Below are 19,008 nucleotides of genomic sequence, written 5' to 3' on the forward strand. Positions count from 1 at the left end.
GTATACTTCTCTGTAGTGTAGAATTCAGTTTGCCATTGAGGCAACTGAATATACATGACTACATAAGCATATTTACAGGTATGATAGCTGTCTGCATTTCCGTTATAATTAATGGAAACCTAGTCAGTGCCATCAAGGGGCGGGGGTGGGGTGGAGGGAATGGGGTGTATAGTTTAGCTGTCAGCTTGCTAAAATCTAAGAATCTACTGTTATCTGAAACACATTCAGGTATTTGAAAAATTTACATGGCTCTGGCAAATGTGATGCTTCACTGTGGGATTCTCACGTTATTCTGGAGCAAGAGCTGGAACACTAGTGGGTATTTCAAATAACACTAGATGTGGCTCTGTACACAACTGAAGCAACTCCTGTTTACCAGTTATCTACTGACTATAACAGGAGTGCCTAGGGCTCACCTAGATACCTCTATGAACGTACCTAAAGTTAGTTGTCTTCGTCTGGAGCTCAATGCTGATGCATAAACAGTCATAACTGAAGTGTTGGGGTTTAGTTCTGAGTAAGATGCTCTGGAGTATCTGAAGTCTGCAGGAAGCCAAGGAATATGTAAGAGATTAACACCTTTCTGGAGCAGCAGCTGGAGGTCAAGTAAAATACTTCACAGAATCTAAAGAGCCATTAGACTTTGAGAGGATGGCATGCTGCTCTACAGCAGCTTTGTTCGTTTGCCTAAAGACAGGCTATCTGAGGCACCCCAGGGTAGTGTGCCTGATCTTCAGCTACTGTCCGGAGTGTTCTGTGAATTCTGTGTAGTATCTGCCAGCCCCACGGGGCTGTGTTAGATGCCCTAGGGCACTTGAAATGGCACTAGACAAATGGCCACAAAGATGATCATAGGGCTGGAGCATCTCTCCTATGAAGACATGCTGAGAGAGTCGGGGCTGTTCAGCCTTGAAAAGAGAAGGCTCCGGGGAGACCTTAGAGCACCTTCCAGTGCCTAAAGGAGGTCTACAAGGAAGCTGGAGAGGGACCTTTTACAAGGACACGTAGTGATAGAACAAGGGGGAATAGCTTTAAGCTGAAGAGGGTAGATTTAGCTTAGGTATAAAGGAAGAAATTCTCCACTGTGAGGGTGGTGAGGCACAGGAACAGGTTGCCCAGAGAAGCTGTGGATGCCCCATCCCTGGAAGCGCTCAAGGCCAGGTTGGATGGGGCTCTGAGCAACCTGGTCTAGTGGAAGGTGTCCCTGCCCATGGCAGGGGGGGTGGAATTAGGTGATCTGTAAGGTCCCTTCCAACCCACACCATTCCATGATTCTATGATTCTATGATTCTATGAATATGAAAACAAAAGTCATCATTTAGTCACTGTATTTAATCACAACTGCTGAAAACCGGTACGGAATCTGCCTCCAGTTTTTCTTCTCTTTTATTTTTTTTTTTAAGTTGCATCTTTTAGATATTATAAAACTAACCTCTTGTTTTCCCCTCAGCCAACTGTTTCTATCTATGTCTTAATTTCCTTCTTTCTCAATAGATTGTTTTTTCTTCTTTCAATATCTCTGCTTGAAGGAACCTGCCCTCCTCCTAGTCTTCTTTGTGGCTCTGTTTGCTAAGTTTGTCAGGTAAACCTGTTTATAATTGACTATGAAGAATGATATACATCTGTAATGTGTGATTTTTACGTTTTTTACCAGAATAAATCATAGGGAAACCTAGAATTTGTTAGTTAGCAAATAACTTTATACTCCCATCATATTACACCAAAATAATCATTTGAAGCTTTTGTGACCATCAAGATTCTTGTGGTTTTTGGAACAACATTCAATTAAAAGTAGAAGGAGCAAAGATCACAATTAGTTTTGTGGTGAACCTATATCACAGATCCCAACTGATTTCAGGATTATGAAATTGGTTTTGTGATAAGGTCCACTGCAATTTTGCTGTTTTCTTCCTTCCTTCTTCTGTTACTGCTGAACTTGCTTTTTTTGAGGTACAGAATTGACTTGGTGACAACCATCAGCAACCCTCTTTGGCTGTAAATTATGACCAGTTCTAGAGCATCTCTGTTGTGTGCAAATACGTCTTCCAGAAATCACAATTCCATTCATCACTGGGCATTTTTCTATCCCGAGTTTGAAATTCTTATGTGCTGAATCTAATGGATGGCAAGAACAAGATCCTGGAAACCATGCAGGACTTGGACAGTTTTTGAAAATGAGAGTACTTATGCCCAAAATTGTTTCAAGTCTTTTGTTTGCCAATCACAGAGGCAGATATCAATCCATCTGTCCTTGAGCAGGTGCATTGCATATAGCATATATTACCTTGATTTGTAGCCCTGCTTTCCCCCAAGAAGCAGCTTGACATTTTTATTGATTTTTCTTAAAGTTTCCATATACATTCATTTTCAGAGGGTTTTATTATTATTTTTTAATGACTTTACCTCACCTTTTTTTTTTTTCTGTTGGGCTATTGATCGGTACATGCTAAGGTTTTAAAGGATGTAATGGAAAATCAAATGGATATGGACAACTACAGTGTTAAATTCACAAACCTATATTTAAGAATGCAGAGGAGGATCTGATTTTCTATAGTATTAAAGTCCTGCTCTAGTTTTTTAGTTTTTTAAATTAAATATTTTGACTCTGATCTAAAATAACTGAGACAAGCTACTTTTGAACTCCTCCCTAACAGAAATACTATTTCTGAAAAAATATTTTTTTCTACAAAAGTTGGAATTGTCTTTCTTAAAAACCCAATGGGACAGTAAATTGTCACTGTACTCCCTGGGATTAACGTACCAAGTTACGGCCAGTCTGTGCAATACGAAATAGATGCAGCAGGATTATTTTGTGTTGTGTGTGGAGTCATTATGTGAAGTGTCATTCTGAATAGCTTTATAATTGATAGACAATGCAACATTTGCCACTGGTGGATGTTCCTCAGTTTTTCTTATGAGGAAGTCGCATTCTAACCTTTTCTGTAACAAATTAAAATAAACCTGAACTAATGTTGGTTTCTGTTCTCTGACATTATTTTGAAAATACAGGATTTAAAACCAGGAGACGTATCCGGCAAACGTAATCTCTGGGAGAAGCAGTCAGTTGAAAAAACAGCTTCTTCTTCTAAGGTAACACTTCAGTGTGTTGTTGAAAGAATAGTATCTCTCTGAGAGGCTTTCTAGGGTGAAGGTGCTGTTTGCCCTTATACAGTCAGGCAGCTGAAATTAGGCCTTTACGTGTTTTTTGTTACTAATCTGCCTTTTTATCTATAAAAGTAAGTACAATGAGGTGCAGAAAGCTATGGGCAGTGTGCAACTTTTATATTCGTATTTGGCAGAGCTGTGTTGCACATGGAAATCTGCCCTTTGCATGGGGTTGGTTTTTTTTCCATAATAAAAAGCTATGTTTTCCCATATTCAACTTTAGTAATGGGTTATTACTTTTTCAAACAGGTATCAGCTATGGGGAAAAAATCAGAGGCTAATGGTAAGTAATTCTAATAATACACCTGCATCTTAAATAGAAACAGTCCACATTTTTGCACAGGCATATCTGTGTTTTAAAATTCTACACCATTAATGTTGATGGAAAAAAAACCACTTCCTTTACGATATCATCAAAACAGGAATGTTTGAGAAATAAATCTAAATCATCTTTCTAGAGGGACTAAGGACTAGCAGTGCTCCAGCCACATTTGCAAAGCCTTGTTCAACTGATGCGTGCAGCATGTTTGCTGTAGCTGGAGACTATCATTAAACTGGGTGAGGTCTGGGGAATGGGATGGTCATTTAACTAATTACAGCAAATGCAAGGCATCTGGGAAAGGCTTTTTAAAAGGGCTGCAGTGGCAATGAATATGCCTTTCATGAGTAGAGAGGGAGAACCCAAAAAGCGAGGCTGTTGCGGCATTATTTGAGCAGAAATGGAAGACTTCGCTACTATTGAGAACTAGCCCTGCATCTGATGTTAAACACTGTCACAGGGTAATGGTGAAGCCTGAGGAAAATTCAGCAGCACTGATTTTTAAAAGTAAGTCTTCTGGCTGGTTGTGATCCTCACGTGCTCCTGCATACCCAGACTGGACTGGAGTTCAAACACACCTCAGCAGCAGCACTGCTTTTGCTGCAGCTGTGCATTGATGTCTTCTCAAGACAAAAAAGTCTTATTACCGTCATACTGTCATTTTGAAACTACTAGTTTGTGAAACACAACCTAGTTGTTTAGAAAGAAATCAGAAAAATTACCCTTCTAGCTTTTTTAATTTTTCTTTTAATCTAAACCACTCCAAATAAAAGCAATTAAAGGAATTACATGCATAGGGACCAGTGGGGAAGAATGCAAATTCACTGATGAATTTAATAGCTTTAAAGATGCCTTGCAACATCCCTCAACCCCTCACTAGGAATAAAGCAATCAAATATTGAAAAAAAAATTGTTTTCTATACATTAATATGTGCACACATTTTTCTTCATAGTTGTATGTGAAGCCAGAGGTGTGGTTTGCCTGTGAACTTTTTTTATCAGTTTAGTCATGCAACGTGGAGTGGTCTTCCTCCTTTTTTAAGCTGAGCCGCTAGGAGAGGGATTTTCAGGCTCGGTCAGCATTAGGCATCCATGGAAGGTGTTAGCAGTCGTGTGTTGTCACCCACAGGACACCGCCAAGCTTCTCCCCTAAGGCTGAGCGAGATAGGGGCTTCAGCAGAGGGGTTGCAGGAGGCGGCCCAGCCTGCCTTAGCATGGCAGCCACCCACAGGAGGCTGGGGGGAGCGCTGGGTGCAGCACACCTTGCATTTCTGGGTGGGAAGCTCCTGAGCTGCTTCCCGGGGCTGTCAAGAGATGAGAGGTGAAATCCTGCTTATTGTCTTGGAGATCACCGCAGAGCAATCCCAGTACACAAGCACAGCAGCATATAGCTTGTGTCCTGCCTTCCTACTTGCTGTTAAATCTCGAGCCATGCCTTCTCTGTTTTAGATATGTTTGGGTTATTTCAAGCCATCTTTAATCTTTCTCTTTCTCAGCAGGTTTGAGACAATTTGAGAAAGAACCGTAGAAGGCCACTAAAGATGCTGGACCAATCAGTTGGGGGAAAAAAAAAAAAAAGAAAAAAGTGCTAAATTGTTCTTTTTATATTTATATTTACCAAAATGTCTTTTTGCATTATCCCAGTTAAAACCATGTATATTAGCACTGTATTTAATAATCAGCCTAGACATTCATCATTATAGTACTGCCTTTGCACAAGAACCTTTCTTCCTAAAGAAACCCATGCTGTGAAATATATAGATTCTCCTACTGACAGTCATAACTATGTATCTGAACAGTGATTTCAACTGGCATAAGAGGTCAACCCAAAATGCATGTAAAGTGAAGTTGCTTAAGAAAGGTGTGCAGTAAACCTATAAAAACAATGGTTACTTTTGTAATACAGAAGTCTTTCTTTCTGCACTTTAGACTAAGGCATGGAAGAAGTATCTTTAGTTGACAATGTAATATTTTCTGTAAGTTGCCCATGTCATGAAAAATACTGCATCAATAATGTGTTTTAATTTTTGTTTTATACTTTTTTAAAAATACCAATTTTTCCATTCTAGTTTAAGTTAATACCTAAATTTGGATAATTATGTTAGCTGACAGCGGTACTGATATTTCTTTTTGTTGTTAGTGACTAGTGATTGAATGCAATTTAGACTATATACACACATAGCTTTACAAAGTTTAGCCTAAAGGCACTACTAATGGTAGAATGCTTTAATACGTGCTAAAGTATTATATTTAGTAATAAACATACATAATTAGCCAATATCACAGCTTAAAAAATAAAGACAAAATCACACACTTTTCTATAGTATGATTTCATAATTGCCATTAGAGGTATGGTGAGATAAGTATTAAAAAATTTTAAATGTCAGTTGCCCAGTAATGGGTAATTAAAAAGAAAGTATAGTTTTTAAAAGAGGAAAAGGTGAGGGTATAGAGGGTCAAAAATAGGTCACTTGTATAAAGCATTGTAGTTTAATTTATATAAAACTACCATAATTAAAAAGAAAAAAAAACCCTAAACACAGTTGGAGCTTGTTTCAAATGACTGTACACTAAATCTTGCCATCCATCAGTGCCGTACACTAAATCCACCGAAAATGAAGTAAAGCTCTATCTTTATAGTGCTTCTTTTTAACTCTCTCTCCCGAGTATCTTACTTACAGATGTTTTCATTTGTATATAGTAAACACATGGCTATAAGACGTCAGCTTGGTTTGAATTTACATGCCATACAGTTTAGCATTTACATCCTACAGTGTATGGGTGGCATGAACTGAGCAACTGAAATAGCCCCAGAGCACGTTGTTAACAGCTTTGTTGTGCATCGGAACTACCAGGATCTCCCTTTTCACCACTTCCATCTCTTATAGCATCTGATTCTTTCTAAAGAAGAATAATGTTATATTTCAACCCAAAGATGAGCTCCCTTGCTTGGCTGAAACATCTTGTTTACATGTAGAGATGCACGTAGTTATCTGTAGGGGGTGAAACTGTGCCTGACATTGTCTGTGAGTTGTGTTTTTTGTTTGGGGGTTTTGTAAACACTCCTCTGAGTCTTTCAAATACATTCGATAGCTGCAATAAAAACGATTTGTTCAAACAATGTATTCTGAAACTGCATCCACAATAAATGGAATATTTCCATCAGCAGCCCCCTGTTTGTTAATGAGTAGGAATGAGTCAGTTATAACTGGGATAGGAATCGTACTAAGGCTGTGTAAGATAACATGTCATTGCAAAGAAGCTCGGAAAATGTCTCTCTTGATGTGCTATCCATCAGCGGATAGAGAAGCTGTAAAATCAGCAGTTTTCATCTAGATACTCTTAAGGGGAGAGAAAAAGAAGTCTTAATTGTCATGTCTATCAGTACAAGGCAGGAGCTGTGCATCATCCAGAAGTCAGCATGCTCAGCCAAGTAGGTTCTGACCTAGCAGTACAGCCGTCTGCTTAACTGCTCTGAAAAATATTTTCTGTGTGAGAGCCATCGTGTTTCCCCTCAGTGGGATGTGCTTCCAGGCTTGGATCATCACAGGGACCAAGGCGGGGGAGCTGCTGGCTCTCCCATCGTTCTCCTGTCATCTCCTCCATTCTTGCTCTAGCAGCAGCACAGCATGTCATATGCTGCTCTAACCAGGTCATGGTCATCCCAAAGAGGCCCCCCGGGCTCCTGCCAGCTCCACGGGAAGCAATGGGAAGGCCGCAGCGAGCACAGCTCTCTGAACTGCTGGGGGAGGAATAATCAAATGCTGCCTAATTTAACCTGAAAACAGTTTGTATGCTGGAACATGTGCCTGTTCCGCCTTGCACTGACAAAGTACATTGCTACAGTTCTCTGCAAGCTTTGCTGAAGTGTCACTTTTCCTTGTTGATGTAGGTAAGTTTCTTTTTCTCCTGGTTATTGCCTTTTCTGAGGGCATGCAAGTTGCTGGGCACAATCGGTGTTACTTTTAGGAAATACTGTAAAGCAGCTTGTTCCCACCAGCTGGCACCACCTCCTGGCAGAATTCACCGAAGACAAATCCCGGCGGCTGATTAAGCAGTGCCGCAAATTTTTCTGGCATTTCTATACCATTATGAGGTGATGATTTTTCGGATAATACCAGATTGTCACCTTAATTTCTGATCATGCTTTCCTGCAGCTCACTCAGCATCATAGCCAGACTTTTCTCATCAGTGTGCAGAATACCACAAAACAGCCTTATTCAAGCCTGCCTTTACTTTAGCCTGGCACCATCTACCTGAAAACACTTTAAAGCAGTTGTGTGTCTACCTCAGGCTTTGCTTTGGTATTTTAGATAAAGCCAACCCCTGTCTGGATATATTGTTCTGAATGCTGCCAGCAAAGGTACAAAAATCTGATTTTGTGTTTGAGACTTCCGGAGCAAGTTGGTCTGGTGTACACAGCCCTTATGTTCACATGCAGATTTTGATGTGTGTTATCATTGCATATAATGTTGTCTTCAACTTTTCACCGCTTAATCACATGAATTCAATTTCTAGCTCATGTTCAGAGGGAGGACTACATGAGGTACCAGAAACAACTTTGTTCTTTAGGTTCTAGCTAGAGCATAATCCTTTTTGATGCTTAAGCCACAAAGTAGTCTCTATGTATTGTCCTTGTATTGGACTTGGAGAAGCTCATTTTTATCTGTATTAATATTAAAAAAAAAATCCCAGACTTCAGGCATGTTTTTAAAACTCATTTTATGAAACAATCTAAGCACTACATAAGATTAATAATAACACAGTTTTGTTGATACTCAAACTATTCATATAATTTTTTTTAAGCATTAGATTATCACACTATAAAAATCACAACTATGTAAAAAGCAAAGTAATTAAAGAGAACATTCCTTAACAGCAACTCATGAGCCAGTAGGCCTGACCACACTGGAAAAAACATATTAATTAAAAAAAAATATCAATCCTGTAAGTAACCAGAGTTTTTTAAACACGTCTTTAAGTAAGACAAGGAAAAGAGGAAATGAAGAGACATTGTCTTTTTACTATTAATCAAAATCAGATGTCTGCTAACAGTCTTTACAAAAGACCCATCCCTATTGATGCATTTTTATACCAGCTAGTGGTCTCCTAAAAAAGGATGACAAGTAACTGCTGGTAATGATTGTCAAGTACAGAAGAAGAAATCAAGACCAAGCTACATCTTCTAATCTGGAAGGAGTTATGGAAGGAGTTACATGGAGGTCTTGCAGAAACCACTGGCACTAATACTCTGCTTTGAATGGGTAATCCTTGTGATTGACAGCTCTGAAAAGAGAAAGAACCAGTTAAGTAGTGCAGAAAGTATCTTCAGCTGCATTTCCCTACTGCAGTCTCCCTCCCCCACTGCCAATGTATTCAAGCTTTGCTGGTGTCATTAATTTGAACACAGGCTTGTGAGCAAGCACATGCCACGCCAAGATGCTGAAGGGAATGCCCTGAATGAATTTCCCTCCCAGCATCAGTTCCTGGACACGTTTCATTACCTGGGGTCCAGGGTTTAAGATATGAGCTCTCCCTGGTTGTGCTCATGTATGTTTTCAAGACATAGGGGATGAAAGCACAGATAGAGGTAGGCCTAGTGGTCAATAAGGAACATACCGGAGCACTGGGACTGCCCTCCAGTTCCTGTTAAAGCTCATGATGACATCCATCTCCTTTTCAGACAGTTCAAAGTCAAACACCTAGCAGGGGGAAAAAATGCCCCAAACCCCAACAAAGCCTTTTTACTTAGGTTCACGAGTGTGAGTAGCTACTAAGTGTGCTTCATGCATTTATGACTTGAGTTAGGAACATACTGCATCCACACTAAGCATAGTTAAGAAGTGTTCTTATTTCTCAGCCAAATACCAATTTACCCTTGAAGTAAATCAAGACAGTCCTTTTCTCTCCGAGGTGCTGTTCATAGCAATGTCTTACAGTCAGTTCTGGGTGGCTGAATGCAGCACCACCGCAGTTTCTGCTGTAACACCATAGAAGACTTTAAGGTGCTAAGGATGGATTACTTGATGCATCACAGATACTGGAACTAGCAGTAAATATTTCTGCTACAACAGAGGAGTACTGGGTACCAACTGCACACAGTTCTCAGTTAATCAATCATGTAAGAATTCTTGCCAGTTCATAGGAGAAACAGGCAGCATGAATTGAAGGTAGCACAGAGACGTTATCACCTAAGATGCCATGCGTTACGAGTAAGCATCCAGCTGAACCTCCCTGCCAAGGGGAACCAGAGCCTCAGAGACATAAATTATAACTGGTCTGGTGTTTGAAAGCTGTTCCCTTACACCCTAAAGAGGGGCTCACTAAGCATCTCCCAGAGGGGAGATCTAAAACGGGGATTCCCACTCCAGGGCAGCAGAGCTCAGACCACCCCGGTGTAACCCATTTCTCTCCTGGCAAAAACATAATGCTTTTCCCCAGAGAAACAGTGCGGATGGTTAGGTAGTGCTGAGCTCCTGTCTTTATATCTCTGTGCTGCCCTTTCAATGCTGCTTAGAAACATGGAAGAGACATGGGTGTGGGTGCCTATTCTGTGTAAAAAGGTAGGAGCAGTCCCAACGGAAACTTTACCTTGATGTTTTCCTCAACACGCTGTGGTTTGTCAGACTTGGGAATGACAATCACATCTCTTTGGATAAGAAACCGGATCAGAATCTGGGAAAAGGCAAGGAGGAGCATGAACACAGGGGTACCAACAAATCTGTTCAAATGTATTTTTGTGTTCTCTTGCCCCTTTTTTATGCCCCCCCCCCCTTGCACAAATTAATTTCTTTGTCTACAACCACATTCACTCTTTCAAAGACTCTACTAGTTTGCACACAGGGGTTTGATGTGCCAGCATTTGCATTCAGTCTACTGACAAACTATAATTGTTTCTAGCCTATGTTGTTTCTACATATTGGCTTCTCCAAGATTTGTTTTGTTTTCATTTTGGGTGTGTGTATGGGAAATGATGATGCTTCTGGTTTGCATTATATATGTGGTCAGACCAAATGAGCATAACAATACTGCAGATTATTTTGGGCTCACAGGTAAGTACCTCGCCCAGGTTAAGCTTTTTGAAGTCCTTAAAAGGAAAAACATATTTATTTATATTTATAGATTTCAAAATCTGTGTTGTCCCCCCTTTCAAAAGAGGACTGTTATATACAGTTTTGTATCCTGCTCTGCCCATCTTAAAATACGACAGTGTTTGATTGCTTGTGAACATGTTGGTTTGTCTGAAGCGCAGTTTCTGTACAACCTGGGCATGAACTCATTTGTGTTACCAAGCAACTGATAAAGAGAAAAAACCCTCGAATAATCAAGCAGCTTTCAATGATTCTTCATGAACATGAGCAAACAGGGAGCAATCAAGTAAGTCCACAAGTTACAGGACTTCTCTGAAGAACAGCTTAGCTAGTAAAAGAACTAAGAAGTTGGCTTGATGATTTGTAAGTAAATCTCAGAGGAGAGGGGTTCTCCAGGAGCAAGCACTTCTCTCTGGGAGCAGAGGAAACGTCCCTAGGAAGGTGAACACCAAAGGTAAGCATGTATCACTGCTGATCAGCTCCCGCTGCCGCCCAAAACTCAGTACTCAAGACTGCTTAGAAAATACCAGCATTCATATAAATTATCAGGTAATAACTGGGGCAGTATCAAGAGTCAAGTGCAGTTCAGCCCCCCTATGCTGTATCTCTAGAGAAGGCCACATCTGCTAAGGCTAGCTACAGGCCTGTGAAAATGTCTGAGGAGGAGGAATAGCTTGCCTTGACAACCCCACTTACCTGGGCAGGGGTTTTATGATGTCTAACTGCAATCTCTTTAATCCTGGGATCATCCAGTAGCACAGGTTCCCCTGGCTTGGCCCTATTAAAAACAAAAGCTAGGATATTGATGGCAGTTAACAGCTTCCCTGCAGGAATCCTGGCATTTTGCATGAAATAATCTGCAACAAAACAACAGCACTTTTCTCAGTGTACGTCATCTGCCTCAAAGATTCAAGTTGCAAATGCATTGTTTCGAGTGCAGAGAGGCTGCAATGCTTTCTTACCTGCCGTGCTTTCTTACCAGGGGCGGTTAGGAGAGCCAAGGGGGCTGTACGCAGTCACAGCAATCCCTTTGGATTGACAGTACTTGATCAACTTTTCCTGGGTTAGGTATGGATGACATTCAATCTGCAAACACAGAAACATGGTTGATACAGAAGCAAACTGCACTGGGCTCCAGAGCGTGACATTTTAATTCCTCTTGGGTCACAGAAAATGTGAAGAAAAGACTCCCAATATCATGACTAAAATCTATCTTACAAAAAACGTATTAATGTCACAGCAGTATCTAGAGGCCTAGCACAGTGAATAGGGCTTCATCATGCTACATATTAAGACAGTGCGAAATAGATGAGAAGAGGAAAGTGCCATCTGTGTTGGAATCGGGGAAAAATCAGTTTTCCTGGACTAGTGCAGAGCAGGATTGCATCTTCAGAGGGGCAGCTCAGAATACCTGAAGTTTAGTTTCTGCTCCAAGTCACCCAACCTCTCCTCAAGTTGTCTCTCAGATTCCTGAACTAGCCTGGGGAGATGAACTTCCCTAGGTTAGCTCAGATCACGTTGTGACCTGCCATTCAGACAAGATGTCCTTTAACTGGACATGGGAGCCTACAGGGGGATGCTGCTCAACTTGCCACAAGCCATAGTGTGACCACAGGGGTACGTCTACATTGCATAACATGGCACCATGCACATACTCAGCTGTTTCTAAATACTATAGTTTTGCTACCAAGCATGGTGACATGAAATCTATGTGCAGTAGTTTATTTAGACCTAAGCTAGATTAGGCAACTACTGTTATGACTGTGTGGCACAGGCACACCCATGGAGAAGCAAGCTAGAGTCAAAGACTGAAGTTCTTTATAAACTGCTGAAGTTGGTATGGCTTTTAATGTGCGGGTAGTTGGGTTCATCCCCACCAGAACTTTATAAACCCCAATAAAAATACTTCCAAGTCCTATGTTCCCCTTGTGCTAGGCCTGGCCAGTGCACATGCTAGCCCCAAGCCCAGCACCGCAGTACAGGCGGCACTACACCTGCACAGGACCCAGTGTGGGCATTTCCCTGGATATTCTCAAGCTGGCAGAGATGGACATTCAGCACTCTCGGCCAAGCGCAAAGTCGTTGCATATGGAAGAAAGGTCTCAACACCTCTACTGTCCTGGTGATTTCATTCATGAAGTATGTGGTGAGAATTTGTATATAATTGTATCCTTCAACCCTCCTTTATAGAAAGGAGTTCAGTGAAATGGCTTACATTGAAAAATAAAAAAATCCAGTGAATGGCTTTGAGCATTCCTGTACATTCCCATGCCTGTGCAGTAGCTCGTGGCAGAGGTTTTGCTGGTTATCCAGGGCTGGAAGAAATAGGCCATGGCAACTTCAGCTGTGACATCCAAGTCCAAGCAGTACTTTGGAGTATGAAAGAGGAGGTGTAGCAGAAAGTTGCAAAGTCACGGGTATTTTTGCTGTTTTCCAATGTCTAAAAATGAAATATTCTCATCTGTTTCATATTACTGTGATATGTAGAATCCACACTGATTTGTATGATATTGCTCTCAAATCTCCACTGCATTATATACACACAAGCCTAACAAAAGTTTTTCTGCTGAGATACCTGTCAGCTAAAAACCATCAAGACTGACACCACACCAAAGCCTTGCATTATCACAGGCAGCACTGATCTGAAGGGTCTTTCAGACAACCAGAGATACCTAGTGCTTTGCGAGATCTTTTCATGGCACCAAAAATATTTAAAGGTCATGGCAAAAGTCAGTTTTAGAGCTGAAGTATAGTACAAATGTATTTAGGAATATTCCAAGGTTAGCTGACATCAGTAGAAATAAAAGTCTTACTTGATTATTTACTGGCTTGTATTTCAGTCCCGGCTTGTTTAAGATTCTCTCAATCTGCTCATGGTTAAAGTTGGAAATACCAATGGCTTTTACCAGACCGCAGTCCACCAGCTCTTCCATGGCCTAACGAGTAAGGACAACCAATGTATGTTATGAGGTGGTATTGCTGTCAACTATCACTAGCTTTAGGGAAATAAAATAGCGTAAACCAGCAAACAACTCACACTAGATTAAATAACTATCTGAAATAATATAAAAAATAATCTTTACAACTTGTACTATCTGTATCTGCTTTATATGTCCCATTGCAGATGGGAAAGTAATATAAGAAGAATGGCTTGGCCAACCTTTTTGTAGTGGAAAGCAAAGTTCTTTTACTTTGGCTTCTTTGGGGGTCATTTTACCAGAGATAAAAACCCAAGGAACACCCTTCCACCTCCTCCCCTGCCTGCACACTACCTCTTTAGTTGGAAGAATACAGCCAAGGATGCTACCTTAAACTCAATTACCTGCAAATACTTTCTTGCATCTGTAATCTGATATTGTAGAAAAACCTTAATTCCCAGAGCTGCAGCACCATGGAGGTGCAGGTAGTAAAAGCAGACCTTGAATCCTCTCAGTCCATGAGGAAAAAGAGGACTGAAGGACAGCCTGTGATGCTGATGCCCAATGCTGAAAAGTGTGAGAATTCCCTATCTGTGTGAAACACCCAGTAAAGTAACAGCCACATCTGGATTAATCTATGCTTTGGTTCTATAATTATGTGGATTCAAATATTATTTTAGTGACAGCACCTACAGTATTGTGTTGATAGCTTCCTCCCCTTCAGTCTTAAAACATTCCCCTCTTGCTCCCCAAAACAAGAAGTAGCAGCAGCCTTGCTTGTTCTGGTCACAAAATACAATGTTGTGACTATCCTCTGCACCCAAACCTATCCCTTCATTTCATCTTGCACACAGATCTCTGCTCCATCTTTAGTGCTGACACCGGCTCTAAAGAACAAACACTAACTTACCTCCCATGTGTCCAGAAAATCTGTGTCACTGGGGATAATCATACCCTTGTCATCCACAGGATGCAGCTCTTCACCAGCCTGTTATTTCAAGGCAGATAATACACAGACTTTTTTTTTAAGAGTCGAATTTCCTGCTGTTTACTAGCACTTCTGACTGGATTTATAGGCAGCAAGCTAGCAGGTTATTTAAACATAACTGGAAATTATGCATGTTCATTAGTATTCTCTTTTGGACAAGGGCCATACTTCTAGAAATTAATCACTGCGTGCCAAAAGTGGGGATTATTAACAGAAGGGAACAGATGTCCCCCCTCACCACCTTTATTCTAGGGTTTATTTTACACAGGTGTAGGCTGGGGGGGAAAAGAGGCATGTTCCTTCCGTGCTGTGCTTCATTTTTCACCGTTCGTTGGTCCACATCAAGCCAACATTTTCAAAACTCAAGATGTCCACAATGTTCTGGCCCAGCAGGCAGCCACAATCCTGGACTGCACCATCCTGTGTTCAGTTATAGTTTCCCTGAAGACCCAGGGGCTCTTCAGCAGCGTTCACGGCTTTGACTGCCTTACTCCAACAGCCAGATTCACATGCTAAAACATACCACTACTAGTTAAGGGACTGAGTGCTTGCTACCACCAAATTCAAATGAACTACAGCATATCCCAGCTGCACAATGAAGACAGTCACAGCGCAGATAAGAGAATGCACCATGTTTCTAGCCAGGTAAGGAAAAGAAGGATGTAGAGCAGGACTACCTTGAATCCCATAGGGAAGTGTATCAGGTAGAGGTCAAGGTAGTCCAGTTGCAGCGCAGTGAGGCTCTTCTTGCATGCTACCTTAACCAAGGATCTCTCATGAAACGTGTTCCACAACTGTGGGAAGAAACCAAGCCCAACTTTTACTATACAGCTTCCATGGTTCAGACCAAGGGACAGAAACTTCTCCCTTGGCAGTCTGGGAGGACCAATTCCCTCCACACCCACTCAGTGCACACTGAAGACAATGATGCCAATATTTTAATGGTAAGGTAGGACAAACATACCACAAATAGAGGAGTCAGTCATGAAGGTGAATGGTCAGTATTCCTACTCATGAAAAGAGATTCTCAGAAATAAATTTAACACTCTGCCAGATATATTTGACAAAGCAGAGCTGTCAATGTCAAAACTCTTTTTTTTTTTCAGCCTAAGTTTTGAGTCTTGAGCAGCTCAAAGCTACCCCCCTCCTGTCCCTTTTAACTGGCCACAGTTAGCAATTTTACTTCGCTTGTGAAATGAAAATTCAAGTCATTTAAATAGAAGAACTTGTAAGTATAGTTCAAATTAAAACCTGTTCTTTAACAAAAAGAAAGAGTATGTGAAAAAGCTTAGTTATACTCAATGTTTTCTGGCTTTGCTGGTGAAAAATCCAAGGCCTAAGTTTTTTAGTTGAAGTGTTTTTACTTTTTGGTAAAGAGCATTGCTGACACAAGCGGATGAGATAACAGCAGGAAGAAAATACACATAATATACTTCAGACTGAAGTCCCCTGCTTTAATTTCTATTCCCTTTCAGGCTTACATTTTGTACGTGACACCACTTTCACATGCCAAGCACACCGGTAAGCTGCACAGCACCTTTGAATTCAGACAACTATCTTGTCTTTTTTTTTTCTAATCTCTCTAAGGTGTGTGCAAATGAACCTTCAGTGTAATTGACTTAATAGATGCAAGGAAATTATTAGATCAGCAGCAGCCATGCTATCTTTCCAAACTTGTCCATGGTCCCTGACAGAGCTCAGTCTGAACTGCAAATAAAGAATGGCATTTATAACACACAAGACAACTGTGAAGTGAGTGTCAGAGAAGGGAATAGGTCCTTATGTTACTTGACAGATGGAACAAGAGTTTCCCTTTTGAGAAAAATTAAATGCCCCCAAAATCCTGTGGCCCTGTACCTTTGTGACAATGAAGAGTTCTTCCCGTTTCACAGCCCCCTCCTTGATCTTCTGCTGGATTGCATTGCCTATTTCATTTTCATTCTGATAGAAATAGGCACAGTCAAAGAGGCGGTAGCCGGCATCAATAGCAAACTTCACCACCTCTTCCACCTTTCCTGGAGGGGCCTGAAAGCAAACACAGTCAAACCAGGAACTCTTCCAAGACCTTCTGCCAGCACTTGCTGCTGTGATAGCTCCACAAAGTCACCATTTCCAGCTGCTGCTGCTGCAGTTCCCTTGTCACCTGCATTTAAACCGAGCTTCCACTTTCCAGGGAAACAGCGGTTTTGTAGGGAAAGGGCACAGAGCAGAAAGGAGCCAGTTTCTGCAACACACTTTGACTCTGCCCTTTCCAGCAGCGCAATGCCCACCGCCATCCCCCCTCCCTGCTCTCAGAGCCGCCCAAGCGGTGTGCCCGCTCACCCCCGGCCCTTCCCACAGACCGCTCAGCGCCGCGGGGCGGCCGCATCCCAGGACCGCTGCTGCGACCGCCGGGCCGGGCAGCCTTGCGCAACCTGGTGTTGGTTCTTTTTTTTCGTTGGGTTCTTGTTATGCGTCCCCTCCTTTAATTTTTTTTTTTTTTTTTGCTTGTTTGTATTTTTTCCCCTCCCTCTACCTTCCTTAGTCCCTGTTTTGGTTGTTTGGTTCTTGTTTTGTTTTTTTTTTGGAGGGGGTTTTCCGTTTTTCCTTTGCTTCTTGCTCCCAGAGCCCTCTTCTCCCCACCCCCCCCGCCCCCGCCGCCTGGCAGCCGGCCGGGTTACACAAGCGAGACCGCCCGCCCGGCCCCACGCAGGACGCGGCTGCCGGCGCCGCCGCAGCCCCGGCTTCGGTCGCGGCTCTTCCCCTCCCGCTCCCCTTCCGTCTTCACGGCGCCCGCCGGCCCGCCCGGTACCTGCCAAGTGCCCAGCCCCAGGGCTGGCATCTTCATCTTGTTGCTCAGCTCTACGAAGGGGCTCGCCATGGCGCGCTGCTGTCCCAGTGCCCGCCCGCGGCGGCCCGAGGGCGCTTTAAGGCGCCGGCCCGCCCCGCCTCGGCCCCCGCCCGCCGCCCCGCACCTCCCTGCCGGTCCCTCCCGGCCCCCCCCCGCACCTCCCTCCCGGTCCCTCCCGGGCCGCCTCGCACTTCCCTCCCGGCCCCCCCGCACCTCCCTGCCGGTCCCTCCCGGCCCCCCCCTGCACCTCCCGCTCGGTCCCTCCCGCCGCCCCGCACCTCCCTGCCGGTCCGTCCCGCCGCCCCGCACCTCCCTGCCGGCCCCGCCGCGGTGCCCGCCGTGTGAGGCATGGCTGCCCGTGAGTCTGAGGTGCTGGCCGGCTGCAGAGGCCTGGCGCTGCGGAGATCTGCCTGGTTGGTGCTTTGTTCCGGGGTTGAGCAAACTAAACCCGAATGCCTTAGTGATGGACCGGGCAGTTCTGCGGGGAGAGAATTGCTGCGTGGGGCAGTGGGTGTCCGAGGTGTCGATGAGTTGCCAGGGGTGTTGATGGCTGTCCTGTTACTCTCAAGTTGTGACAAATGGACTGAAATGTCCATCTTTTACCCTAGAAAATACTAGGCTCACCTGCTGTTTGCAGAGGAATTCGTTAAAAAAGGAATGTGGTCTTACCTTTACATAGATTCCACATTCCCTGTCCTTGCAGGGGGGTGAGCTCCCATCGTGCTCCCCACAGGACGGTCGTGTCAGTCTGTGTGAAGGCATCAGTCCCCTGTGCTCAATCGAAATGTCAGCCAGCATCAGTAGAGAGCTGGAGGCTGCAAAAGGGATTTGTGATCCCAGCTTCTCTGCAAGTAGTGCTTTAGTACCAATAACCCCTCTGCTTTTTATTTGGGGTCAAAATGCACTCAGAGAGCTGACACTTAAAATCTGTGGGACGTTTTATAGGAACAGAGTGCCTCAGAAATCAAGAGCTGGGGGCCTGAGAGGTCCTTAACTGACAGTTGTCTCAAGGAAAAGGTGTTTCACATTAGGAATCTTGATGTAATCTCCACAACCTCCCCTCAGGCATCTCACATATCACAGAGCCTGGGCTTTGTGTTTCTTAGAGTAAGGAGTCTCTGTTTCTTGAGTCTTCTTTTTTCTTCTGCTTATATTGCTGTAAACTCCTCCTTGCTCGCTATTGACCCCTGACTACCAGTTTACATGTTGTACAAGTTCCACAGGTATCGTCTTGTCAGTTGTACAGTGTGAGAATCAAGTATTTTATGCTTGGACTGGTAACATTTCATATTGAAATACAGAGGCAATTGTACATTGTTGTGCCACTAGTGCATTCTAACCACAATGTTTGATGTGATCTGTTAAAATGTTTGTACACTTGCATTATTTAATCTGCTTTTACAGGACAGTATTTTCAGTTGATTGGCAGGTTCATGTTGTGAGTATATATTTGAACAAAACCTCTTCCTGCTCTCATGGGCCTGGTTTATAAGCTCCATTCATTGGCTTAACCAAGCTTTATTGTCATCTTTCTGCTGCCTTGGATGTCATCACCCTTTGCAGAATGAAAAGGATGCCAAATTGATGTGAAGCAGAGAGAAAGAAGCAAAATGGAGGCAGGGAAACAAAACTGTCAAACTGGCATGACAGCTCCAGTATGCTTAAACTAGAGTGAAGAGAGGAAGTCTCTTCTAGTG

General features: G+C 42.8%; 2 protein-coding genes across 12 annotated transcripts in view; one reads left to right on the plus strand and one right to left on the minus strand.

The window, feature by feature from the left end:
• Positions 1–6,652, plus strand: part of CALD1 (caldesmon 1) — a 202,748-nt gene extending 196,096 nt beyond the window's left edge. For 8 of the 11 annotated variants that reach the window (XM_055807422.1, XM_055807426.1, XM_055807424.1 and 5 more), the window contains 3 exons: positions 3,010–3,090; positions 3,415–3,448; positions 4,981–6,652. In XM_055807422.1, the coding sequence (XP_055663397.1) occupies positions 3,010–3,090; positions 3,415–3,448; positions 4,981–5,012 (147 nt within the window). In that variant the 3' untranslated portion in view covers positions 5,013–6,652. Of the gene's footprint in view, positions 1–1,494; positions 1,583–3,009; positions 3,091–3,414; positions 3,449–4,980 lie in introns of those variants that run through there. The other 3 variants (XM_027782807.2, XM_027782805.2, XR_008747697.1) reach the window with 2 other exon arrangements.
• Positions 6,653–8,187: 1,535 nt separating this feature from the next.
• LOC101918278 (aldo-keto reductase family 1 member B1-like) lies at positions 8,188–17,412 on the minus strand. Its single transcript, XM_055807430.1, has 10 exons — positions 17,273–17,412; positions 16,339–16,506; positions 15,159–15,275; positions 14,404–14,481; positions 13,389–13,511; positions 11,555–11,661; positions 11,272–11,353; positions 10,076–10,159; positions 9,104–9,186; positions 8,188–8,770 (listed from the first exon to the last, which is right to left on the minus strand). The coding sequence occupies exons 1-10, from the start codon at positions 17,339–17,341 to the stop codon at positions 8,728–8,730; spliced, it is 954 nt and encodes a 317-aa protein (XP_055663405.1). The 5' UTR covers positions 17,342–17,412; the 3' UTR covers positions 8,188–8,727.
• Positions 17,413–19,008: the final 1,596 nt, after the last annotated feature.

The sequence above is a fragment of the Falco peregrinus genome, chromosome 6 (genome assembly GCF_023634155.1).
Source record: "Falco peregrinus isolate bFalPer1 chromosome 6, bFalPer1.pri, whole genome shotgun sequence".
In the NCBI taxonomy this organism is placed as follows: Eukaryota; Metazoa; Chordata; class Aves; order Falconiformes; family Falconidae; genus Falco; species Falco peregrinus.

Bases quoted from the DNA above. Each gene is read 5' to 3' on its own strand.
- LOC101918278 (XM_055807430.1), bottom strand. From the start codon at position 17,341: ATGGCGAGCCCCTTCGTAGAGCTGAGCAACAAGATGAAGATGCCAGCC. The intron at 16,507-17,272 runs GTACCGGGCGGG...GTTTGCTTTCAG, and splicing joins TGGGGCTGGGCACTTGGCAG to GCCCCTCCAGGAAAGGTGGA. The intron at 11,354-11,554 runs GTAAGAAAGCAC...TGTTTTTAATAG, and splicing joins GGCTCTCCTAACCGCCCCTG to GGCCAAGCCAGGGGAACCTG.